The 27,475-nt window shown below is 44.7% G+C and overlaps 1 protein-coding gene across 8 annotated transcripts in view; it reads right to left on the bottom strand.

The window, feature by feature from the left end:
- Atxn7l1 (ataxin 7 like 1) overlaps positions 1-22,039 on the bottom strand; it is a 243,741-nt gene extending 221,702 nt beyond the window's left edge. For all 8 annotated transcript variants that reach the window (XM_071613132.1, XM_071613070.1, XM_071613076.1 and 5 more), the window contains exons 1-2: positions 21,842-22,039; positions 21,268-21,336 (exon numbers count right to left, since the gene is read on the bottom strand). In XM_071613132.1, coding sequence (XP_071469233.1) covers positions 21,268-21,336; positions 21,842-22,022 — 250 coding nt within the window. In that variant the 5' untranslated portion in view covers positions 22,023-22,039. The remainder of the gene's footprint in view (positions 1-21,267; positions 21,337-21,841) is intronic.
- Between the last annotated feature and the right edge of the window lie 5,436 nt (positions 22,040-27,475).

The following is a 27,475-nucleotide window of genomic DNA, read 5'->3' as shown; positions in this document are numbered from 1 at the left end:
TTTTCTTTATAGTTCATCAGAAGGGACAAGCCACCACCACTGGCCCCTGGAAGAACCTGAGCAGTCTCAACAGGGCCTGGAAGTGTGATTCCACTTCTTTGCCAACGAGGGGACAGAAGGTTGGTTCCCAGGCCATGGCATGGTCCCTTACAACACCACACTGCCAAAGGCCTTTCTCCACATGATGACATAGAGTGGGGGAGCAGGGGCAGGGACCTGGAAAGGAGAGGGTAGTCGCTCCATCAGATTCTTTCTGACAGACGAGAGACCTGCCAGCAATTTTTAAGGGTCAGGCTGGTTGTTTCCCAACGTCTCCACTGAACACTGAAAACACCAAGGCTGGTGCTCTGCTGCGAGACGGGCTGGTCTGTGGGTTACACTGAGAGGCACCAAGTCACAGGAGGCAGCCTCTCTTCTGAGCTGTGGCCAGCTGTGGTTTCCCACAATTTGAGAGGCGTGGCCATAGCTTGCAGGGTGTCAGGCCACCTCCCTCCTGCAAGGGCTGTATATAGATGTTCCTCCTAAGCAAACTGAATACACATGAGTTGTCATGGGCCTTGAGATTGCTTGGGCTCCCTGAGGACGTTCAGGGCCCTGGATGACAAAGGGTCCTCTGAAGTCTGGGCCACTTCCTTCCCTCCTGCTTCCCATCTGGATTTACAGGGAGATCAAGCACCAGCCGCTCCCTCCTCCTCCCTCTGAACTCTTTAAACACAGTCCGCCTGATGGTGAAGTTCATACACATACACCCTCACATTCCGTGGCTACACCAAGGGCTTTCTATGTTTGGTAAAATTCATGCTTTATCTTAAAAATTAATGCTGATTTTTCTTTACCTTCCATTTTTCACCCTAATGTATTTTATTAATTCTTTCTTCTTCTTCTTCTTTTTTTTTTTTTTTTGGTGCTGCTGAGAATTGAACCCAGGGACCCATGCATGCTTGGGCAAGTGCTCTACCATTCGGCTATATCCCCAGCCCTTAGAAATTTTAACTTTTTAAAATTTATTTATTTATTTTAGAGACAGTCTCACTAACTTTCTGAGGCTGATGTCAAATTTTTGATCCTCTTGCCTCAGCCTCTTGAGTAGCTGAGATGACAGGTGTGCACCACAGCATATCCAGCTATACTTTACTAATTCTAAACTGTAACCTCACACACACACATATTGACATCTTTAAAATCAGGATGAGTCTTAGAATGGACAGTGGCTGTCGTTTAAAAAGCAGTGTTTTTTTTTTTCTCCATGTCTCATAAAACAACAATGTATCTTACAATGAAGAGAATCTCAGAGTTGATAAAATATGACATCATGATGTTCTGAAAGAAGTGCCGGGTTTGTACCCACCTCACTCCCTGCTTAGGGCCTTGGTTTAACAACCATCTAGATGGTGTTTCCTAAGGAAATGTCACATCCTCTGGCATCCAGATCATGGTCCTCACACAGGCATTGTGCCCACAAGAAAGGAAGAGGAAAAAAAAAAGAAACAGAGGATGAGGAGGAGACCTCCTTTCGAACAGTGTCCCCCAGGCTTCCCTTCTGAGGCACATTCAATGTCAGTGAAAGGAAGTGTTTACTGAGCATGTACTATGACCATGCATGGAGCCAAGGCCTGTATGTCCACATAGTTTAATCTTCCTACTGACCCTATGAGGTACACTGTGATTATCATTTTACAGATGGGAAGAATGAGGCGTTGAGGGGTAATGTGAATTTCCCCTGCACCATCCCTGGCAGATCTCTGCAGATGCCCTCACAAGGAGGCTTGGTGTGTAGGATAAGCTGGAAGAAGACAAGATGAAGACCAGCCCAGAGAGGATGGGGTCAACATCAAAAAGAAGTGGAAGCTGGTCTCCACCCCTGGCACCACTTTGACTTTGACTCTTTCCTGTTGCCTTCTTCCTGATAACCCATGTCTTCACTCAGAAGCTTCCAAACTTAACTCCTCCAACCCTCCCTTCTTGTGTTCTCAAATTCTGGCTCAGTTTTTGCTCAGCCCTCAGCTGAAGCACAACCCAGCAGCTACCCTGCAAAAACCACTGGACTTCAGATCTCCGCCCTCTGCTAGGCAATAACAATAACCACCATTTCTTGACCATCATTGGTGTGACAGCTGATGAGCAAGCTGAGGCACAGAGAGGTGAGGGAGCTTGCCCAAAGTCACACAGCCAGCAGGCAACATCTTAGGCACTTAGAAATGATCCAGTAAACAGTTCCTTTTGCAGATCTGACCAAAAAGCCTGTATGTCACAGGCATAAGATGTAAAAAGGACTTTTCCATCTAGTGTACTACATTATCTGCCTTTCTCTGTTGGTCCTGCCTCCACGTAAAAAGCCTAAATGACAAGCATGTCAGTAGAATTTCAAGTGGTTCGCTCAGCCTCCCATCCTAAACCTGGGAAGACTCTCCTTTAAAGGAGATTTACAAGTATCAGAAACCCTCACACCAGCATTCAACTTGGAAATCAGCACACACATTCCTTGCTGGTCTCCATCCACTTCCCATGTGACTCGCTCTCATTACATCTATGCACATGGATGTCTCCCCTAAAAACTGTGAATTTCTTTAAATACCTTTCCTTGAAGGAGTGAGGGAGTCATACACCCTTGAGGAGCCCAGGCACAGAAAAAGCCACAGACCCTATGCCTAGAAAAAGCGTGCACACGAGAAACACAGCCTCATGCTTCCACTAATCTCTGCACAGCTGCAGGTTTTCCCAGACAGCAAGTCCAGAGTCTCCAGGCTGCGTCCCTCCCACTCCTAATAGGGGCTCTGCACACAGTAAGGGCTGAATAATCTTATTAAGGAAAACATGGCACCGTCTCTTCTTCCTGTTCTTTCCTTCACCATCCTTGGTCAGAAAGGACACTGCCGGTCCCTCTATCATCACACTTTCTGTGAGCTATTTCTCTGATTCTCCCTTCTAAGGTTTTTTTATCAGCCTCCCTTGGTTTTGGGAAGTTCTACCACTTTCTTATTCTGGGCCTTGAACCCCTGCCACTCACATCCCATCCCCAGGGGTCTGCCCCTGCCTTACTCCTCTCCCCCCAGGAACTTCACTGGCTCTTGGTAACATCCTTCTGACAGGCAGCCGACCTGTGGCAAGGACCTCAGCATCCTACCCCTCACCTCACAGATGAGGATCACAGGCTATGGCTGTCCTGCTTTCTGGTGCAGGGAGACCCAATCCCAGGAATCCTTACCCAGTTACTTCACCCTTCCTAACCCTTCTTTTCCCTAGAAAGCAAAAGCACCAGTGACCATGTGCAATCCTGGCCTCTTGGATTTGCAGCTCTGGCTGGGCTCCTCTGGATAATAAAGCTCCTTTGTGCAAGTTAGAAAAGGCATCCACTCTGGTCTGATGCAGCCCACAAGGCAAATGGCAAGTGACAGGTCGACTTGATTTGGCTGGGCACATGGCCTCATGGCCCTTCATACAGCTTTGACAGAGGGAGGCATGTACCTGAGCTGTGTTTCCAGAGGACTGAGGAGTCATTCCAGACAAATCAATTCTCTTCTCACCTCCATCTGAGTCCCTGAATATGGGCCATACCTGTGCTCAAAGCAGCATTATTCATAGTAGCCAAAAAAAAAAAAAAAAAAAAAAATCCATTGACAAAGAAGTGAATCGACAGAGGGTAGTATACGTACAGTATTATCGTATATTCATGTAATAGAATCGTATTCTACCTTAAAAAGGAAGACAATTGTGACACATGCTACAGCATAGAAGAACTTTGAAAACATCATGCTAAGTGAAATAAGTCAGACACAAAAGGAGAACTACTATATGATTTCTTCTATATGAGGTGCCTAGAATAGGCCGATTCACAGAAACAGAAAGCAGAATTGAGGTTTCCAGGCTGGGCAGGGATGGGTGGGAAGAGATGGATAACTATTGTTATGCTGAGCTTCCAGTTGGGAATTGGTAGAAGTTCTGGAAATGGACAGAGGTGACAGCTGCAGCTCATGGAGAATGTATTTAGTGCCACTGCCACCGTATTGTAAACATTAAAATGGTTAAATGCTAAGTTTAATGTTAGATATACTTGACAGTTTAAAAGCTAAGTGTGGTCGGGTATAGTGGCCCGTGCCTGTAATCCCAGCGGCTTGGGAGGCTGAGTCAGGAGCATCGCAAGTTCAAAGCCAGCCTCAGCAACTTAGCAAGGTACTTAGCAACTCAGTGAGACCCTGTCACTAAATAAAATATAAACAAAGGGCTGGAGATGGGCATGCTCAGTGGTTGAGTGCTCTGGGTTCAACCCCTGGTACCAAAAAAAAACTAAGTATGCTTTACATTATGGCTTAAAAAGAAAGCACCTTTTTCTCCATGGAAAGACATGAGGACGTAAGGATTTATTCTGCTTCCCACAAGAGCTTGATACTCCAAGAATATTATCTTGGGACTTAATTCCCCCGATGCCAGCATCTCTATGGGGCCTAACACCTTTGAACACATGGCAATTTGGAAGTCCACTGGACAAAAGGTGCCCCATAGATATAAACATTGCCTTCTTCCTGCCAGTCCCCTCCACCCACAGCCCCCATCTCCACAAGCTGCCAGATTCTCCTATGAGGCTGCAGCAGCCGGGTCCATTCTTGGTAGGCATAAACTGCCATCCTGTTATAAATCCTTTCCCACAAAGCGCTGGAGACGGGTCCTCTCCCTGTGCCAAGAAGTCTTTTTCTGACCATCTGTAATCCATTCAAAGGCAACCGGCAGGAAATGGCGGCAAGGAAAACCCCAGCAAAACGCAACTGGTGGGACCACCTCTCCTCCAGCTCAGGGCAGCAACAGGAACCCGGCCTTTCTTATGACACAGAACATCTGTGGGAGTTCTGGAAGCGGCTGGGCATCTGTCAGGGGGCTCAATGGGCTTGAGACGGATGCTCACAAAATTTGGTAAGAAAAGCAAGCTGTATTGGATTTTTAAATTAGCTCTGAAGAAAACTCATTTGAAAAGCCAAAATAAACCCCAGACCCCGAGAGAGGAAAAAAATACCATCATATCAAAACTAACCTCAAAATTGCTGTCTTCTGATTTCTATGGGCAATTAGACCACAATTTCAAGTAGTTCAAATCTTTTTCTTATTGTGGCTCCCCCTTCAATCTGATAGTTGTCAGCTGCTTCTCCCTAAAAGTGACAGCTTCATTTTTTTGGCACTAAACACCGAGGCCCTAATGGTAAGCCGAGGCCAGCCTACAGGCTCACAAGAGCCGGTTGTTAACATTTTCAGGAATTTGGTGAGTCAATTATTAAAAGTGGGCTGGGGTTGTGGCTCAGTGGTAGAGAGCTTGCCTAGCACGCATGAGGCACTGGGTTCCATCCTCAGCAGCACATGAAAATAAATACATAAATAAAGGTATGATGTCCATCTACAACTACAAAAATACTTTTTAAAAAGTCATATAAGCCTATAATTAAACATACTAAAAATAAATACTCAAAACACATTACTTCGTATTTCTCTGGCAACAGTTTACTGTTATCTATGCTTTGAGCAGGGATTGGTAACTTTTTCTAGAAAGAACCAGGCAGTAAATATTTTAGGCTTTGGAGTCCATACTATCATCATCTCAACTATGCTCTACCACTGCAGTGAAAAAGCAGCCCTAGCCAATATGTAAATGAGTCATGTATTCCAATGCAACTTTATAAAAATAGGCTGCAGGCTAGATTTTGCCAGTGGGCCATGGGTTGCTGACTCTTGCTCTTGAAGTTATTTATATTAACTGTACCTGTATGGTAGAATCTGAATAATGATGTGCTAATGAATGCCTCTACCCAACTCTGAGTTCACATGGAGCTTAAAATGCAATAGTGACCTTAGTCTGGGAAAGGTAGCCCACGCCTGTAATCCCAGCGGCTGGGAGGCTGAGGCAGGAGGATTGTGCGTTCAAAGCCAGCCTCAGCAAAAGTGAGGCGCTAAGCAACTCAGTAAGATTCTGTCTTCAAATAAAATACACATTAAGGCTGGGATGTGGCTTAGTGGTTGAGTGCCCCTGAGTTCACAGTACCTCCCCCCAAAAAAAGAAAATGCAATGGTGAATTCATACCATGAAAATCACCAAATGCTACAAATCAAGGCTTTGATTATTTTTTCCAGATTTGAAAAGGTGAGGGAGGAAATTTTAATCATGCAAATTAAACTTAAAAGTACATCATGGCCACAGCTATAATGTGAATAGTTTTTTTTAAAAAAATGAAGATATGTTCTTCGGTCTACTTGAAAGTGAACAAAGTGAACAAAGAAGTCACTCAAGTCACCGACAATCAAGTGGAGTTCTACCCTTCAGAACTCTGATCTTTCACTTGCATCCTACTAACCACAGCAGCCAAAGCTCATGAGGAATCTACCTTATTCTTCAACTAAAGTCTTAGGTTGGCCACAGGACACAAGAATTTAAACAAAACTCAACAAAAGCATTTGGTGAGAAGCTATTGGTTATGTGGAATTTATGATAGCTTTAAATATTTCGCTATTTGTAAATTGTATGCAAAGCAGCATTTTAAAATTTATAATAAGCATATATATGAGCAAAACATTTTTTTGGAGAGCATATTGTTAAATATTTACTAGCACAACATGATTATAACAGAAAAATATACTTACAAATCAATTGGGTAGCTAGACGTTAAATGTGTGTGTCTGAGAGAAAAGGAGAATAATTCTTCCCCAGAACCCTGAGCCGAAAAATCAAAGCATATACAAATATGACTGTAAAAAGAGAGGGAGCCTGTTTCCTGAAAAACCCTACTTCATAAAGAAGTGCAGTGGGCTAGGTGTCAAGTGAGTGTACAAGTGGAATAATCAGGAACTGCAACTCCTTGGCATTAATGGAATCTCACAGAATTCCTGTTTCCACAAGCAACCTCCTGGGGAACTCGCAGCCCTCATGGACTTGGCTTATGCTCTTCCCTACAGAATCCCTGATGTCCATTCCCAGCCATCTTTGCCACCCCTGTGTGGAGCAATCAATCCTTCACTCTTCAAACAACAACTTGTCTTCCACTACATACCTTTCCCAGTGCTCCAGGTAGAACCCAAACCAAACCGTCCCTGCCCTCAGGTCAAAGGTCTCGCTGACCACAGACTGAAATCCCTTCTTCCTCTGGTCACCAGGACACTCAAGCTCCACTTCATTCTCTCTGTAGCACCAGAACTCCCAGCAAGCAGTGTGGCGAGTTCCAGGAGGGCAGCGGCCACAGCCGTCCCACTCACACCCCACACAGCGCCCAGCCGCGTGCCTTCCACATCCAGGGCGACCAGTCACTTTGTACTGAGCCAGTGCTGAGGGAGCACCACCCTAGCTTCATAGCACACAGGGCAATGCTCATCTTGGTCTGCAATTTCACTTCAGTGGTTCATCTGACCCAGGCTAAATAGTAGGCTCTAGCTGGAAAGTAGGAGCTGGATTATTTTAAGTGTAATTATCTTTTTCCTTCCTCAAATTCAAATGAGGGTCCCTTGAGTGTGGGGGGTAAGGTTCCTCTGTGTGTTCTGCCCTTCCTTAGCTTCAGAATCATGGTGTTCAGCTCCTTCCTCTGAAAGTTGGTAATTAAAGGCAAAAACTTTACTCTGCCTTTTAGAAGGAATTGAAAACAGTAGTTCATACCCCCTGATGGTGAGAAAGGGGTCTTTATAGAAGAATGTTGTCCAATAAGAGTAGTTTGGAAGAACAAAATTTGAAAGTGACCGTCCCTAAAGAAATAACTGATTCAGACAAGAGTCATCAATGGGTGCCCAGAGGATTCCCTAACTTCCCACTGGGGAATAGGATATTCGTTTAGTGCCAAAGCATCACCCACAGAATGACATGCTAATTGCAGAAGGAAAACACATCTTTGTAATGGAGAGAGGTGGCCACTACTTTCAAGTGGTGATCGATAACTAACAACAGGGCACCCTGACATCAAGTGCTCCTGATGAGATGTGTAATGAAGTACTCAAAATCACCTGGTATGTACTCTTGCCAAAATGCTGGGCCCGAATCTAATTGAGATTTTAGCTGTAACTTCCTGTGTGAGGGGGAAACAGGGAGCAGACAAAACAAGGTAAACAACACCACAAGGAAGTGATCTGGCAGAACAGAATGTGAAACATTCTAACCGGCCACGTTGTATATATGTATATCGAGAAATCTATACATATATTCATATATCACATATGGGGTGGAGGTACTATTCTAGATTAAAAGTGACTAGAGAGGCATAACAAATAAATGCAATGCGTGAATCCTGACAAAATCCTAGTTTGAAGAAAGCACCTATAAAATTTTGGGGGAGGGAGGAGGCAATAAGGAAACTAATATTGAAAGTGGGTTTGATATTTGATACTATTAGGGAATTGCTGTTAGTTTTCTAAGCGTGACCCTAGTATTATGGTTACAATTAGAAAAAATGTCTTTAATTGTAAGAAGTTACAGACCGTAATATTTAGGGGTCAAGTGTCCAGCTGTCTGCAACATACCAAATAGTTCAGCAAACATACATAGGTATATTTATATAAGATGAAGCTCTGAAAACTTAAGTGACTAGCTCAAGGAAACAATCATGATGTGGCAAAATGCTAAATATTTAGAGATAAAGTGTCAACAACTTATTTTCAAATGCTGAATATATATATATATATATATATATATATATATATATATATATATATATATTATTAAGAAATATATGGCTCTATATCGCTATATACAAGTAGATGTGACCACGATAGTATTATTTCAACTTTTTATGTGTGTGAAAAATGTTAACATTAACATTGAGTTGGAAGGGTTCCAAACACACAAGGGTGCAGGTGAGGACTGCCACTTAAAATTAAACAGGGGACTTCAGTTTGCTCAAAGGTGTCTGTGACTCTGAGTCCCCATGATTGTTCTTATCTGCTGAATTTTCTCTGTAGACCTAGGAACCCACGGAGGATGCTGGGTTCATACCTAAGCTGAGCTGGGCTCTTTTGCAGTGTGGCTCCAAATATCCACCTGAATAGAAACTTCAGGTCCTCTCAGCGGTTAGAATTTCAACACCCTCAAAATAGCAGGTGGTGAATCAAAGAAACTTGTAGGCCATCTTCAGACTGTTTTTAAGATGAAAATACAAAAAGGGAGACTTTTTTTCAGTGGGTACAGTTTCAGTTTGCAAGATGAAAGAGTTCTGGAGCTTGGTTACGCAAATGAACTATACACTTAGAAATGGTTAAGATGGTAAATGTTATGCTATTTTAGCCAGTTTTATTTTTCTTTTTAAAAAAGAAAAAGTGTGAAAGCACAAGCAATATCAAGAAACATGCCTGAAAAATAAATTTGATACTTAGTCAAACTGTAGCACTCTGCTGGTTCAAAGATAACTCAGGAAACACAAAGGGAAGATAAGGTCCCTCCTCCCTGAAGATTCGAACGCAGTTATGAAGACAAGACACAGGTGGACTGTGGCGGCTCAAGGAACTGTAAGATTTAGAAACCAAAATGCACAGTGGGGACAGCCTGCAGCACAAGGTCCAAGAGCAGGTCCTCAGGTTGTGTGGCCTGAGAGGTGGGAAGGAATCCCTGGAGTATGGGCTGGGCCCTGCAGAACAAGGGACGTAGGGTGAAGGGAGAAGGCCCTGGAGGCAGAGGGCAGAAGGAGAGAGGGAAGGAATGTGACCAGGCCATCTGTGATGGACAGTCCACCTACCAGGATGTGAAGGGCTGAGGTGCTGACACCTGAAGGGCTGCACTAACTATGGTTGACCAGGAAGTAAAGGAGGATGGTCATTTACAGAACAAGCTAATAAATGTGAATTTCTGGGAGATTAATTTTGAAATGATGGGCAGGGAAGGCAGAGACAGGGAGACCCATGAAGTGCCTTGCACAAAAGCCCAGGTAGGCCAGGAGACGGTGGCAGGCGATGCCGGGAAGTGGAAGGGAGTGGAGAAGATGGTGGAGGGCTTTCTCAAGAGAGTGAAGAAGGAAAAACACACAGGCTTTGCCCTGGCACTTGGGCTAGGGAGTGTGGGGTGCATACAGACACCGATGAGGATGTCTCCAGTACAGCCTTCAGAGAGGGCAGAGAGCTCTCTGTAAGGAGAGGTCAGGACTGGTGGCAGTCACTGCAGAATCACCACAGAGGGAATGGCTAGGTGTGAGTAAGCAGCAGGTGTCCACAGACAAGGGGAGAGGGAGGACACGAGGAGCTGGCTGCACAGGCGGAGAAGTAGATACCACTAAAACTTTCCTAAAGGAAACACAGTTTTCATAAAGATCTAAGGCTGTCTTCTGTTTAAAGAGATATCCAATAGCCCCATTTGGAAAGCGGAGAGCCCTCCATCTGCTTAAGCCTGATTATTTTATGTTGGGCTCGTCTTTGCCTTTAAGTCTTTTGTCTCATCCATGGAAAGTGGCAGCACTCAGTTGCATTCGAGTTCTCTGTGGGTCCCGCCCTGCTTCTGCAAAAGATGGAGGACACGGTGGCATGGGGGAGGGGGAAGGGAAGCTCATAAGGACAGGGCCTGAGTCTGGGAACACAGCTAATAGGATTCTTGTTTGTGGGTAGGCCATATGGAACCAACTTTACCAAAAAGTGACCAGGGCCACTTTCCCAATGTCTCATTTTCTTCCTGCTAGTCTGGGGCAGGAAGAATCAAATCAGCAGCCAGCAGGCGTCACCTGAAACCCCACACAGAGGAAGTGACTAAGTAGGAGAGAGGAAGAATGAAGAGGGAACACATGTCAAAGAGTCCCCTAGTCTCTGAACATGACGGGGAGCAGGGAGGAAACACCAGCTTTTTTGGGACCAGCAAGGCCATCACATATAAAATGCTCAAGTGGCCTGGTTAATGAAGAGCAGGTGAAACCCAGAGTCACAGAGCTGATCACTGCCACATCTCCCCATCCTCGTGTGGGAGACACATTCTGTGTGTTTCTCAGCCACTCTAAAGAATTTTCTTTATCACTACCCCTCAGAGCCAGTGACAACTAGGGCATGCTGTGGCTGAAGAAGGCAAAGGACTTTCACACCCACTTAACAGGCATATCACCATCAAAAGGACACCTTGAACGTGGTGGGTATTGAAAAGCTATCTCCACTCCATCATCCAAAGGAGAGTGCACCCTTCATGAAAATACTAACAATCCTAACACCAAGAGGCAAACTGAACAGCAGCCTAGAAGATGTTCAAAAGGGGGAAAAAAGAGAGAAATCATCACTGTAGATAGATGTCCCTGGAGTTGCCTGGCAACCATCTTTGCTAACACCTTCTTCCAAAAAGGAACAGTTTGCATCAGCTCCTGTGATTTCCCTGAGGCCAGCACTCTGGCCACAGAGGCCCCAAAGCTGGGACCCTGGGATAAGAAAGCCTTTCATTGACAGGGCCACCCAGGGCCCCCTCAGCTGGCCACAGGCTCACAAGGGAAAGACAGCTGCTCCATCTGCACTATTCTGCTTACAGGGCATGCTCTCCCAAGCAGGGCTGGGCTGGATGAGGCAAGCCAGGTGCTCAGGTGCAACATTTAAGGTTGCATGTGAGTGCCTCCTTAAGCATGTGTTTTAGGTGCCTGTTTGCTTCATCTTAGTCTGAATCTTACTTCCCAGGATGACAGACATTATATGATACTGGGATTGGAGTGCAGCCTCTGGAATGACCCTGCCTCTGGGTTCAAATTCTGGCTCTGCTACTTTCCAGTTATATCACCTTAAGTAAATCACTTCACCTCTCTGGGCTCCAGCTTCCTAATCTCTAAAATGGGGTTAAGTATGGGATTTGTGTCACAGGGTGCTCGTAAGGGCCGAATGAGAAAACACACATTTAGCCTGTGCCTGGCACTAGCCAATGCCCAATGAATGGCAGCTAGGATTGTTATTTTAAAACAACACACACACACTGTTCCCTGAGAACCCCTCGACCTAGACCTATGCAAGCAGAATCTCTGCAAGCAGGCCTGGTATCTTTGCTATCCAAAAGCTTCCCCAGGGATTCAGGGTGGGCAGGGTTGACAGCCACTTCTCCAATCAGTGAGCAAATTTCAACATTCAGTTACCACAGTCCCCGGAGCAGCCAGTTTGAAATGTGAGTCCCTGGTTCCTGTGCTTCACTCTGTCAGTAGTTCTGGGTCAGCATGACCACAACCTAGGGGCTGGGATTCCAAGTGCCTAGGCGATACCCTGGGGGTCCCAGAATAAACACTTTGTAAGACAGTTTCACTCTTGGAAAAAAAAAATACAGGGACCCAGGTTCAACTCCTTTTGCTTTTGTTCCTGGGATCCTTATAGAACCATGGACGTAAAAGATAAAAGATGCCTAGTGACCCTGGGCACACTCCTGAAGCAGCTGGGACACAGTCTGTCCCTCGGAAAGTGACAGCTCTGGTATAGCAAAGAAGATCCAAGTGCCTCATAAAAAATAACAATTATCATAACAAAAGCTTATATTATTGAGTGCCTACTGTATGCCAGAAGTAACTCATTTATTTTTACAACTCGGAGAGAGACTGTCATTCCTATTCTGAAAATAAGGAAATTAAGGCTGAATTTAAGACACAGCTAGGAAGTGGCAGAGTCAAGATTTAAATATTGCTTCGTGAATCTCTCCATTCTGCAATGCCGATGAACTTTGTGTGTGTGTAGTAAAATACACATAACATTTACCATCTTAGCCCTTTTTAAGTGCACAGTTCTGTGGCATTACATACATTCACAATGCTGTCCAGCTGTCACTAACATCCATCTCCACAACTTTTTCAGCTTCTTTAACTGAAAGTGTGTCCACTAAATATTAACTCCCCATCTCCCTCCCCACCCCAGCCCTGGCATCTGCCATTCTACTCTCTCTGAATGTGACTCTTCTAGGAACCTCATTTACGTGGACTCAGGCAGTATCTGTCCTTTTGTGGCCAGCACACTTTAAAAAAAAAAGAGAGCTGGATATCACCCTGATCTGACATGACCAAACTGGGAACAGGGTCTCAACTGCTGAGCATACCCTGCAATGCTGGACTGACCTGGTCAGAGCCACCACACTGGATGTCCTGTCTCCCCACCCCAGCTCAGGTGTGGGGGTGTGTTGGTGTATTGCAGCAGGTCACACTGCTCCTGGCTGAGGGTGTCCTTGCACTTAATGTTCGCAGATTCACAACTGGCTTTACAGAAGCAGGGAGACTGATAACTGCTTCTGTTGTTCAAAGAGCCCACCATTGACTCATTTTTATCTTCCCCATTACAGTGACCTGATGCCAATTCATCCTGTCCTGAGGAGACTGGATGAACTGTTTTATTTGGTTTCCTTTTTCTCCTTAAGCAACCTGTCCCTTAAAATCAACAAGTAGAATTGTGTTATGAAACCACAAGGATAAAGCATCTCCATAAAAACAAATGCTTTGTCCCCAGCGGGATTCCAGCTTTACCTATGGGCCACTGGGTGAGCCAGGTCTGGCCTCTGAATGTGTAGGATCCCAGGCCTTAGCCTCAGACAGCTCGAAGGAAGGAACTTCCAGAACTCTCATCATGAGCTCAAATGCCTTAGGGTCCAAATGCAGGTCCCTTTGGCAGAAGTGGCCAGTCTGAGTCCTGCCACAGAAGACAGAAAGAGAAAGCCAGCCAAACAGCATTAGCTGGGAGCCCGACATGGGCAGAACACTGTGCCGAGTTTTAGAAGACAGGCACAGAAGTCAGTTCTTGCCATTCTGTTTCTACAGTATTTGGAAAAAAAAATCCAACCCACTGGCTAACGCTCTCCCAATCCAATCTATGTTTGATTACTGTCGTTACTGAATGATCATTGTTCCCAGATGTAAACACTGGGCCTCTTCAGAGGGTGGGGTCCTTGGATAGGAGGCATTTGACTAGGATGGGGTCTCCCTGTGTCGGCTAGTACCATTTTGTGTCCACTTCAGGACATCACAAATGAAACAAAACGTCATAAGTGAAAGGTTACTCAGAGGACATAAATGCAAGCTACACAGAAAAGCATGCAGAAATAAATCTGCTTCTCTTCTCTAAATCAGTTCTGCAGCAGAAAAAACAGGCTCCTGAGAGCCATGGCTGAAGAGTCAGCGAGGCCCCCCAGTCCTAAATGACACCGTACACCATGTGGCACAAACCAGAGGCCCTCTGAAGCGGACCTTCCCTGTCCTTCCTATTTTCCAGTCCTTAACATGGAAGTCTTGAAGCCAGCTGCTTGCTCTCAGCCATGTGCATCCCCATTTCAGACATATCCCATGGGTAATCAAACTGCAGAGGATGCCAGTGGTTCTTCCAGCCTGACTTTCAATATAAACTGAAATCTTTAATTCTTCACCATGGTGCTTCTGACATCAGGCACCGGCAGATAATAAATGCCATCATTATCAGAATTGGCGCTTTGGGGTCTCCTCTCCCCACAGTGAGAGAGGGCTGGGCCACCCAGAATGAGAACTTGCATCTCCCCATGGTCGCCACTGACTACAGAGGGCACCAAAGCTTTGGAGCAGTCGTCTTGTAAACCTTTGGAGGAGAGTTCCTGGAGGCCCTTTGGACCCTCCCAAGTGTAGCCCAGCACCAGTTACAGTACAGGCACAGTCCACAGTGCTGAGCAGTTGCTGAGGCTGACTTATAGACAACTTATCTAGGCTTTAAAACCAAGACATGCTGTTAGCGGAATATTCCTGTATTTTTCTCTATTTTGCTGGCTCCTTACCTTTCTAGCTTCACCAATGATTCCCTACCAGGGTGAGACTAGAGGACATTTGGCAATGTCTGTAGACATTTTTGGTTGTCCAAACTTGGAGGGGAGGAAGGAGTCACTACTGGAACCTAGTGGGTAGAAGATGCAGCTCAACACCCTACAATGCACAGGATAGTCCCCTCCAAAAAGAAGTCACTGATTTGAAATGTCAGTAGTGTCACTATTCTGTTATCTTCACTCTAACAACAGACTTTTTAGTTTCTAGAACATTCTGTATTCTCTTGCACTTTGAGCCTCCACACACATTGTTTCCTCTAACTCTAACCTGCCCCACACATGGGTACCTTCCATTCCTCTTCCAGCCTTTCACTTAAATAAAACAAAATTTCTCCAGGGAGGGCTTTATTGAGTTCCTAACCTAAACTGGGTCCTCTTGCCATGCTCTTCAACAGCACCCCAAGTTTCCCTTTCAGAGCACTGATCCCAGTCACCATGACTTTTTAAAACTCTGCTTTTGCTGTTAGGAGGGAAGCTCCCTGAGGGCAGGATGTACCTTCCACTGCTGTGTCCCATGTCTAGCACAGTGAGCTCTCTCCCATTGGGCCAGCTCACTCCACACAGGAAGAAGCCAAGAAGACAATATAGAGTGTATTTAAAATTTAGCCAGACACCCAGAGGCTTAGTACATGCAGGCACCAAAAAGAGAATGTGGCAACTCCTTATGAACCAACCTGGACAGCTCTCTAAGATGAATGGAAACAGCAGGATACTAGACAGTCCTTACAGCTTTCCATCATTCATGTAGGAACAAGACAAAATTATACACGTATTTACTCAAATGCACACAATACTTTTGGGAGAATACACGAGCTAATGGGGTCAGGGTAAAGAGACTTACTTCCCACAGTAACTCTATCCCTTTGAATTTTATAATGTGAACACTACTTTTTTAAATGCAGCTCTAATGAATGTATGTAACAGTCTATATATGCAGAGGTAAAATTTTATTCTCAGAGAATGAATGACACATGCTGAGACCCTGGCACAGTCCAACTTGTATTGAGGGCAATGCTGTGTACACAGAGTGCCCACCCTAACTTCCTGTTCTGAAAGGACCTAGAGCCACATTTTCTCCACATGGGAACACAGACACATGGAAATACTTGTGTGTATAAAGAGACTCATTTCAAAAGCTTTGTATTTTTTCAAACTAGATGGTGGGGCTGTCCTTTCTCAGCTTTGCTTGCCCTCGGTTCCACCAGTCGGATGTGACCGTAAAGCTTATTCATTTGCCAAGCCCTTATTTTGGGCTCCTTTTCATCTTTCCTCTCTACCACCTTTAACTCTCCCCATCTCTCCTTTCCCTCCATCCCAAACCCAGGGCAAGAGAAGTGAGAAGATAATGACATGCTAAAGTGGACAAATGTTGACACCCAAGCAAAAGGGGAGGAAGGAAGGCTCAATGCAGGATGAAGGTGAAACTAATGGTGGAAATGAGGTGGATCTGTGTCATCCCTGTCTTCCCATCTCTTGTTAACATAGATACAGAATTGTCTGTATAATGATAAAGGGAAGCTGGATGCAGCTTCCCATAAGTCTCCACAGCTCGTCCCTGGCTTTCCCTGGCTCAGGGAACACTTCCATCTTACCAGGTCAGCTGCCACTTTTCCTCCAATTTGCTCCCATCTAGCCATAACTACAGGATCCTAAACCTGAACAGAACATGTTCCCATGTTCCCTGCTCCCTCCTGTACTCCAGCCCAATTCCACCAGCCTCTCAGGAGAACATCAAACTTACAGTCACAGTAAGATCTTACGGCTCCAACAGCACAGTTTTCAATTGGAAGCATGGCACTAGTTTAATTGCATCAACCCAAAACATGTGGGAACACTAAAATGCAGACAAATGCCCAGAGTCACAAGTGTGGGCTTCCAAAACACCCAAACAAGGATCTACTGAGGTGTGGGCTTCCAAAACACCCAAACAAGAATCTACTGAGGTCATACTTTTCTCAGTGATAAAACAACTTATACTCATTAAAAAAAAAAAAGAAAAAAAAATTTAAACCTCTCCATTCCTGGCAGGGGGCGGGGTGGGGGGACTACGTAAACTCTTAAGTCATATACCTTAAAATGCCTATTTTTTTAGCTCTTGATAAAACTTATCAATGACTGCTTATTAGTGGTACTCCATTAAAAATGTTGATATTGCTCTATAAATAAAGTCTCTTTTGTCTTCATCATAGATTAGTTAAAAACCTAAGTTAATTAGAATAATAATTTTCTAGAACTAGCTTCATTAATAAACGGTGATAATCATCATAATAAAAAGGATAAAAGCAAACATTCATTAAGCACATCCTATGTGTTAAGCCCTTTCATATCATCTCAATCCTCAAAACAACCCTGTTTTTATCTCATTTTGTAGCTGAAGACACTTAAGAGCCTGCTCCTTATTTATGAATTGACTCCCTCCCCACCTCCATCCCCGCACCCAGTATTGGGGATTGAACTCTACAACTGAGATATATTCCAAGCCCTTTTTGTTTTGGGGCAGGATCTCACTAAGTTGCCCAGGCTGCCCTCAAACTTTTGATTGTCCTGCCTTGGCTTTCCTCAAACTGGCATTCTTAAAAGAAAAAATTGGTATTTCTTAACTTAGGAAAGAACTGGCAATCTTAAAAGAAAAAAAAAAAAAAGTTCAGGTAAAGCAATTAGAAATTGGGAACATCTTTCTAAATCACCGAGGGCTTTTTTCCCTATTAGCTTGGGGGAAAAAAGTCCTCAGGTAAATCCACCAAGTGGAGGAGAGAAACTTATTTTAAAAGGTCAGCACAGAAGAATGGCCTTCCTTGGAATATTCTATCATAAACACAGTCCATGTGGTACATTAGACTAATAAGGTTTCTGGGACCCCTGCTCCTGGGAAAGCTGACGGCTTGATTGATCTAAGCTGCCTGAGGCCAAGGCCCTGCTCACTAGGGGAGACACATTCCACTGGGTTTTGGACTCAAACCCTCACTTTTTTTTAGAGCACTGAAGGCCACAGACCATTCATAACTATGTGCAGTAGACTATGCTTGTGTATGAGATGCAGTAATTTTTGCCACCAAGAAGTAAAAAACTGAGAAAATATACTCAATTATTCTTTATACTTCTGAAGGAGTTTCAGGTATTTTAAATGTGAGGGCTTATTTTATCTACTTTATTTTAAAGTTTATTTAGAAACAACTTGTCTGCTATAATAGCATCTCAAAGGCAGGTACATTCAATGGAGAAGCTCAGGTTCAGAGGTCTCAGAGGAGCCGTGGAGGACATTTAGTCCCACCCTCTTACTTTACAGAGGAGAGAATAAGCCCAGAGAAGGAAATGTTTCCTTGGGCATATATCAGAATTCAGGAAGCTAACTCTGAGTGTTCTCTTTTTCTCTCTCCTTCTCTCTTACCTCCCAGGCTGCTCTGGAGAGAACCTTGTATAAGCACATCCAAGTATGGAATTAGTGACAACTTCTGCACCCAGGTGATGACCTGGCAAGGTTCAAACATGTGCAGAATTCCACTTGACCATAATTTTAGGTAACTTTGGATGAAATAATAACTTTGATGTGAAGACTTTATTATAGAGATTTCAAAGCATTCTGTTAACATTTCCTACCCGATAAAGGTGGGGAATTGAAATAAAAAAAGGTTAAAGGGACATGGGATGGGAAAGGAACTATATTACAATAACCACGTCGTTATTTGAAAAGTCTGCAAATGCTTGCTATGTCTTCCAAAACTGTGGCCAGACAGGCAGAAAGCAAAATGATTCTTATTTCACATTTCTAGCCTAACTTCCCTTACTGAGCTTACATATTAAAAAAAAAAATCACATCACACCATTGTTCACGGCAACATTATTCATAATAGCCAAAAGGTGGAAACAACCCAAATGTCTATCAACAGATGAGTGGATTTTTAAAAAATGTAGTATATATACAATGGAAACAGCCTGAAAAGGGAATGAAGTACCGATACTTACTACAACACAGATGAACCTTGAAAACACTATGCTAAGTGAAAGAAGCAGACACAAGAGGGCAATTATTGTATGCTTTCACTTACATGAGGTCTCTAGAATGGGCAACTTCATAGAGATAGAAAGTAGAACGTGGACACCAGGATTAAGGGGAAGGGGGAAATGGGAAATTATTGTTTAATGAGTACAGAATTTCTGGTTAAGATGGTGAAAAACTTGCGAAATGGTAGTGGTGCTCATTGTACAACACTATGCATATACTCACTGACACTGAACTGTATACTCAGAAATAGTTGAAATGGTACATTTTGTTATATATATTTTACCCTAGATATCATATCCCTTTGTTTCTCAGTTGTAATTCCTAAACTTTATTTTATTCATTAATTGCCATTAAAGCCCAAATGTCTTCTCAAGACCTGCTAGCTGCCAACAGCAGCATGGTCAATCTATGTGTTTATATATACAGAGTCACAGACAGGCCATTTTGTGTCCTGCAGAGACCCATCCACAAACACGTGTCCAGTCCAAGAACTGCCATAGGATAACCCAACAAGTTGGCCCACGGCAAGACATGCAGCCAGGGTTACTGGAGATCCAGGCCTCCAAACACCCTGACATAGAGTATCAGATCAACCCTTACATTCTTCATGGCAGTGGTGGTGGTGGGAGGGATATGTATTCAGTATATATATATTTATCTACAAAGAAAACTGTGTGTATATATCAGAAAGACCATCAGGAAATACCCAAATCTGCCCATGAACAAAGAGATCAAGCCTGTGCATGGCTATTTTGGTGAAGTCAGCAATTGTATGTTGCACTGAACAGTGGGTGTCCATAATGCAAATGCATATAATTAGGAGTTAAGTCTTTGTACCTTTACAGGACAAAGGACATAATAAGCAGGATATACCCTTTGTGACTTCTGAGGAAAGGAGAGCTTTTCATTTTTCCTTAAAAGAATCCATTTCTCATGAGGCAAAGAAATCTGAGAACAAGAGTCTTTTGAAATAGAAGTGGGGGAAGGAGGGAAAAGAACATGAATTTTGTACATTATAATCATAATCCATCACCCAGACCTGAGAAGTGCCAATCCTGTGCCATACCATGACCTCTACTCAACTTTAATTTAAAGGTTTTCACAACCTCATCATCTCTTGTGGAAACCTTGCCAGTGGTCTGATAACTCAGTCCTATAAGCTTTTAAAGACTTCAAGAGTTTGCGAAGAAAACAATCTCTAGGGATTCTTTCCATTGGCAACACACATGGACATTTAGCACAAATAAGCTGCCACTTGTAAGAAGTCCACTTGACATCATTCCCTCGTGCATCCTAAACACACATGTCAAGATCACACTAAGATATTTAGAGGCAAACATCTTTAGAATAATGTTTTGTTCCCAAAGTGCTTAATTAGCAGAAACCTGCTAGAGAGCTGTCCTTGAATATGCATGCATTTTAACCTCCATGTTATTTTTTCTGAAGCACAAAATTTCCTCTCACTGGATGGTCAGGAAGTGCTTGGGAACAGAAAACCAACTGTCTTGGGTGTCAATCTGCAAAATGAGTTCCATTTTTCTAAGCAGGTTTCAATTGCCTTTTAGGGTGATGTTCCCTTTCATGAATGGTACCATTTTGGAGTTTAATGGCCTTTTCTCCATTCATTTTGGATGAGAGATGCTCCTATGGCCTAGTTATGTCTGAACTTTTAAAACACCCAACCTCTTCTGCCCCTTTGCACGCCCACCCCCATTATAGTCAATTATGTTTACAACACTTTAGTTAGCGCATTACAATTCACATGAATCCATCCACTTCTTCAGCAATGTTACCTTTGAAGTTGTTCCATTTGAAGCCCATAGGCCAGAGTTACACATGGTAGGCTTGCAAACCAGGATATGATTTATTTATGACAACCATGTGTGTTTGATGCCCAGCTCCAGCACACTTTACTTCGCTCACATGTCTCAGTCTGAGATGACCTATCTACTCATTGTGTTCCATTTCAGGTGCCATATTTCCATGCTGTGAAAACAGATGGGGGACCAACTTGGTGGGGAGTGCTGCACATACAGATGCCCCTAACACTGGTCACTACGTAACAATCTGTGATGGAACACAAAGTGGGCCAAATGTCACTTGCTGCAAAGGTTTACCATGTACAATGATTTTTCAGTGGAGAAGAGGTTACCGGAATGACTGACCATGTGGGGTTCATTAAAACTGTTGTGCATTTTACCCACAAGGAAGGCTGGAATGCTTGTGAAGGAAGCCCCACTTCTCATTTCAGGGATTTTGACCCCCCACCATTTGGCAAAGATGCTCCAAAGGAGAATGGTAGATATGCATCAGAAGGTGCAAACGTGGACTTCAACTGAAGTGCAGCAAACTTCTGCCTTCCACAGTCTCCCCCCCTGTGCCCCCCAGTTGTATTTATACTTTGAAAGAAGTTAAGATGAAGCAGTAGTCACCTGGGCGTGCTCAATTTTTGACAAGCCTTAGTCACTCTGTACCCAGCAGAACAATTCACATTATATTCCAAATCCTGTGAAGATTCTGCCACACATGCTAACACTAAAATGCCAGTAGCTCCACTTACCTTCTTTATTAAGCCTCATAACCTCCCTGCTTTTTCCACCCTCTTTTCCAGCCTCTTCTAAATCTACATCTGCAGATGAAAAAGAAAAGGAAAAAAGAAAATGAGGAAAAAAAGGGGGGAAAAAGCCAAAGTCAAGGGGGGAGGGAGAGTGTTTATTTGCAAACAGATCGATATAAATACTGTATATGAAAATCTTTCAAAAATTGACAATGCAACATTTTCTCCCAAGTCTGGGTTTCCATCTACCTGGCCCAGATAGGTACCAAAAAAACTATGCAAGCAGCAACAGAGTAGCCTTTTAAACAGATAACACCGTGGGGCTGCGAAAGCCCACCCCGCGGGCTGCCACGGGGAGCGGGGCACAGACAGACAGACAGACAGCCCTGGCAGCCGGGCCTCTCTCTGTGCACTGATGATCTGTCTCTGTGTGTATTTATTTAGAGAGAGAGGGAGAAGCATGGAGGACACCGGGGGCCACTCTCTCTCTCTCACACACACACTTTTTCCCAGTGGCTCTAGGTGAATGGAAAGGTTACAGGATAATAAAAGGAGGAGGAGGCGGTGGGGTTCTTACTGTCGGAGCAGTGTAATTTGGCGGCGTCGATCCAGGAGGACCAGGGTTTGCCCAGAAACGCCTCCGGACTGGGCACTTTGCGATCCAGTGTCGCCATTGCTCTTCCTTCTTGTTGCTTTTTCCCTGTTCCTTCGGCAGCAGCAGCCGAGAGACACGGGATTCGAGAACGCTCCGACGTCATCTTCGGAACGTTCCGACATTGAGTGTTCTGAAAGGGGGAGGGAGGGAGGGATGGGAGGAGGGAGGCGGAGGAGGAGGAGAGAGGAGGAGGGGCCGGCGCTCGGGAGCCCGGCCGGGCTCGGCTCTGCTCGCGGCGCGCGCGGCCGCCAGGGGCAGCAGAGAGGCGCCCTGCAGCCTGCCCGCTCGCCGGGCGGCCAGCCCGCACGCCCAGGGAGGGGCTGCGCGGCCCGGCCACCGCCGCGTGCCGGAGCACCGAGGCTGCGGCGCTCGCTCTCGGGGCTCCGAGATGCTGCGGCTCCACTCGCCCACGCCACCCCGAGTCCCAGAGCCTGGATCTGAGCGGCCGGCTTGACTCGGGGCCGAAGAAGGGGTTGTCTTTCGTGCAGAGTTGCGGCCAGAGGACCCAAAGTTTTGCTTGTGTGTCCCTCCCTCCTCGGGTCCCTGTCGCCCACGTTGAGGCGCCCCTGTGGAGATCCTGTCGGCTTAATGGGTGGGAGCCGAGTAGGTGTGCACGTCCCCCACCCCACGTAGGGTGGGGACCCTGGTGACCTCGCGTCCTGGCCACCATCCCCTTCATCCTATCAGTCTCTGGTGGACCGTAGATCTTGGGGATTCTGCGGATGCTTCTGGGAGGTGAAATCAATGGGTCCTTAAATGCAGGTAAGTTGGGGGCAAGAGACGCTGTGCCTTCCTATCTCAGGCTGCGGGGCATGCAAAACTCAAAACTCAATCTGAGCCGCGGTGCCCCCGGGTACCCTGCGCGATGCATGCCCCGGGCTCTCAGAACCACCGTGGAGACTTAGCTCCGGGGTCACCAAAGCAGGAGAGCTAAATTTCTGTTCTTGGGAAATGATGCTAGCGGGCCTATCCCTGTAGCAGTTTCCTGCGCTCCCTACGGTGAGATGAAGGTGGCCAAGAATAGCGCAGGCATGCTACCGCCAGGAATCTGATACCTAGGAGGATTCGCTTCAGGCTTAACTGCTCCAACTAGAGAGGGATGGCTAGGTTTCCCCTGGAATTTGGACGTTCTGTGCTTTAATCAGGGTATCCCTCTGTCCCTAGATGTAGATAACAAAGACCTTAAAAAGTCTTCTGTCATCTTTTTGAAAATATTTTTTGTTTTTTAGAAAGTACCCAAACTATGTGGGCGCCCCTCCACTCACGATGGGTAATTTTTCCTCTATTTCACCAGCACTCTTTAGTTCTCACCAGTGCTGTTTCCCAAGTGCTCATCTGTCCCATTGCTGAAATATTGATTTAAACTTGCTTTAAATTGACTGAGTTCTGTCCTGGCTGTGTCATCTAAGGCTCTGGCACTTGGCATTCTGTGTCTGAAGGCCAGTGTTAGGATGGGTGATGAAGGGGGAGCTACGAATTTGCCTCAGCTGTGATGTTTGAAGTGAATAGTCTTATTTATGTCCAAGGTAGGTAAATCTCACTTGCTTTTGCTCTCTTTGGGAAAGGTTCCTACACAGAACTAAGGTGCAGATTTCACATTGTTAGGATCAGTGGTGGTAACAAATATTTATGATGTGTTGACCTCTTATGAGATGCTAAACACTGTGCTTGACATTTCCTTCCATCCATCCATCATCCATTCATCTTTCCAACCAACCTTATCTCTCATAGACCAGCCACTCTCAGGAGGGGAAGACATGTGAGATTTCTCTTGGACCTCACAGAGGTGCATGCTGTGGTCTCTAGAAGAAAAGAGGAAAGAAGCTTATCCACTCCTTAGAGAAACATGACACATGTACAGTGACTGGCCAATGTAGTAAGTGCTGTGGTCTCTTGCAGCTTCGCTTGTTCATAGGAGGAACTGAAATAGTTAGGAGTGATCAGAAAATGTGTCACAGAGAGGATGGGCTCTGTTCTGCATCCTAGAAATTGGGAAGGATTTATAGTGACGAGATGAAGACTGGTCTTGCCAAGGAAGGGGGAAGATGATATCAGCAGAGGCTTCAAGTCTCTGCTGGTTTGCCTAGGATGCCAGAGTTGTTCCTGGAGGTTTGGGGATGATGAGTTTTGCTAGCCAGGCCTGGGTCAAATGATACACTGAGTGGCAGCCTCTGGTGTCTAGATCTTGTTTGACATTAGGGGGCCACTGAGGGCCTTCTGGAGATAAGTTAAAAATGTGACTTAAATTATTCTGGCTTAAGAGTCGTGGACATATTGGAGTATGGGAGCTGGTTAGAAAAATAATGCTGAAATGTTCATGGTATGAAGAGCTGGAACTTGAACTCTGGGGGTGCTTGCTGGTAGAGAAAAGGAGATAGTGTTAGAGAACTCTCTGAACAAAGCACCTGTCACAGGGTAGGTTGTTTGGCAGGATTGGGGAGAGAATGCATGAGAGTGAGTACCAGCAGAGGCATAAATAATCAGTATATCACTGGAACGTTTTCCCTTCCCATTCTGCTTTCTTTTTTCTCCACTATTCATGGTCTATTATGGTATCTATTCCTTTATTATTGTGCATGCAAGGAAGGTGCAAGCAGTCTCTAAGATGGCCCCAGTGATCCCTACCTTCTGGGCGTCATATCATTTGTGATCCCCTTCCCTTTATATTTGGATTGAGCCCAGGGCCTCCTACATGCTAGGAAAACACTCTACCACTGAGCTACATCCCCAGCTCTGCGCTTTTAGTGTGTGGACCTGGTGACTTGATTTTAACCAGCTGAATACTAACAAATGGAATATAGGAAAAGTAATGGGATATCACCTCTGGCTTAGGTTACAAAATGATGTGACTTGCATCCTGCTTGTTCTCTTGCTCTAAAGGAAGCCCTTGCCACGTTGTGAGCTATCCTATAAAGAGATCTGTGTGGCAGGAAACCTCTGTACCTTGTGCCCAGAAGACTCGTTGCTAGTGAAGACCTGAGGTCCTTAGTCCAACAGGCTGGGAGGAGCTGAATCCTGTCCATAGACATGTGAATAAGTTCACTTTCTGGGAACCAGTGACTTGAGCTTCCAGAATTCTGTCTCCTTTCCTGAGAGACACTTATATCACTGAAAAAAAGAAAGAAAGAAATCAAAGATGGCTTACTGTCAGATGTCTGGGACCCTCAATTACAGAGAAAAAAGTCAATGGTTTCATATTTTAACATTAGCTTACTCCCCCTGCAGAGTATTACCCAGGACTTCTGGGTAATAGTAAGCTATTATCCAAAACCCTAAAGATGGCATGACATTCTAGAAGTTGTTCCCTTCTAGCTAGGAGGATTTTACTTTGTGACATAGTAAAGTGTGGGCTGAAATCTAGCATCTCTACAAATATTGGCTACATTGCCATGTTTAATTGATAATCAGAGTACATGTAAATTGGTGCAGTTAGAGAGATGTGTTTTTGTGGTTTGTAGTCTAAACATTCCACAGTTTCTCCACTGACTAGAGGTTATAATCCCAAATTGGTGAAACTGTAAACCACCTATGACTTTGCTGGATAACACGGCTGTCAATTAAATTGCATAGCTGGGAGCAAAGAATAAAGAAAGCATTGCTCATCAAACTAGGTGTTTACATTTCACTTTGGATGAAAATTGAGGTCAGTTTGCTTAGTGTCCAGGTCAACATGGTGCATATGTATTGTCAAATATACATTTATATTCATATATCAACCATGCTTATGGCAAATTTACTGCAGATCTGAATTCCTTTTGGTAGTAAATGATTGCACATACTGTCAGAGTCAATAAGAATCTTATACACTCTTAATAGGAATAAAGTGACCTGCAAAACAGTAATTTAAAGCATGTTAGTATAATGTTTGTGTGATAAACTCTCTAGCAAAGGCCTAACACTCTCTTCCCCTCGTGATTAATGTTTAGGAAGATAAAGGGGATATAAATATTTTTATTGTTTTATTATCTTTCTTAGAAAAATGACAGAGTGGTTGGTTTAATTAAAAAGGAGACTCTCTCCCATAGATCAAATAAAGAACCATTCTATGGCGATGACAATGGAAAAATACCTATTTAATTTGAATAACACATGGTTCTGTAGAAATGTGCATCTTATATGTATCCTGCATTCACTTAGCCTGATTTATGTGCTATTTTCATCATAGTATTGAACAGAAGAGAAGAGGGGTATGTGCTCTCTCATTTGGGGCTATTAAATGCCTGCTGGGGTTGAGATGACCCTGGCTTCCTACCTAGATGCTTGTTGGGAGTTACCTGGAAGCAGAAAGGAGAAAAAGCATGTTCCATTGAAATGAGGTATCCCTGGAATTGTGGGTGTTCTTTGCCTTGGTTGAATCCATCCATCCCATCGGCTTCTCTTTTCTCGGAATGTATTTCCCTAACCCGCTCTCCCTGAGAATTTTATTGGTGGGGGGTGTCATCACATACAGTGTTACTTTTTCTAAAATCTCTCAGCATCTGGAGGGCATGTGTACCCTCTATCTTCCTTGTCAACAACTTTACCTCCCTTTTTCTTGCCCCTCATATCCTGATGGATTAAAAACAGGACTGGGCTAATGACCCCCAGTAGCAATTGGAGTAGGAAAGAAGAGAGGAATCCAGGATTGTGCTTATTAGTTACACGAGGGCCCCAGCCATGTGCAAGTCTGGATACCATTAATAAATGTGACTGGAAAAACATGAAATTGGCATTCCAACTGGGGCAGAGGACCTTCAGTGGGAATGTGTTATTGCCCTAACCCTCAGGAGTCCTCATGGCTCTCCGGAACCACTCCGATGCCACAGGTGGTGGAGAACTCCCTTCCCTGTGTACGGCAGATCCAGCCCCATTCCTAACCAGTGCCCATTCTCAAGGGTTTGGGAGGAATGATAGTCTCTCTCTCTCATAGAAATCATTTTTGTCCCTTCACCTAAATATGAATAAATTTAACATTTATGTACATATATTAATTGGAGCCAAGCCTATCTCTCTCTCTAGACTCACCATGTAACACAATTGGGGAGGCAGTGCAGATTGGAGGCCAGAGCAAGATCTGGAGGTCAGTGGTGAACATCACAATCGCCCTTCAGTCATTTGCTTGAGATCGATCTGCTTCCTTAATCCACTGGAACCTCAGTTTCCTCAGCTGTTAAATGGGTACTAAGGCTCTTCTCTTGGTATTATTGTGAGGATCAGGAAGGATTCTGGGTACTGAGCCCTTGGCATAGGCCTGGGAGATAGCAGTCAGTGGGGGCTGGGGGTATAGCTCAGTTGATAGAGTGTTTGCCTCGCATGCACGAGGCCCTGGGTTCAATCCCCAGCACCACACACACACACACACACGTTCCCTGTGTAATTTGGAGTACCAAGCATTTGACGTTGTAGACAGCAGTGGCCAGTTGGAAACAGTCTGGCGCTTTGATGTGGGGAAGGGCACATGTGCTTGCTCCTGGCAGACATCCTTTGGTTTGGAAAAGAAACTGAAGCTCTGCTCTTACCTTGGCATGGAGCCGCTGCCCTTGCAACAATGATGTGGAGACCCCTATCTGAAACTCC

Source organism: Marmota flaviventris, chromosome 1 (genome assembly GCF_047511675.1).
Source record: "Marmota flaviventris isolate mMarFla1 chromosome 1, mMarFla1.hap1, whole genome shotgun sequence".
Lineage (NCBI taxonomy): Eukaryota > Metazoa > Chordata > Mammalia > Rodentia > Sciuridae > Marmota > Marmota flaviventris.
Note: the sequence above shows the minus strand (reverse complement) of the source record. Positions and strands in the feature narration are given on the sequence as shown.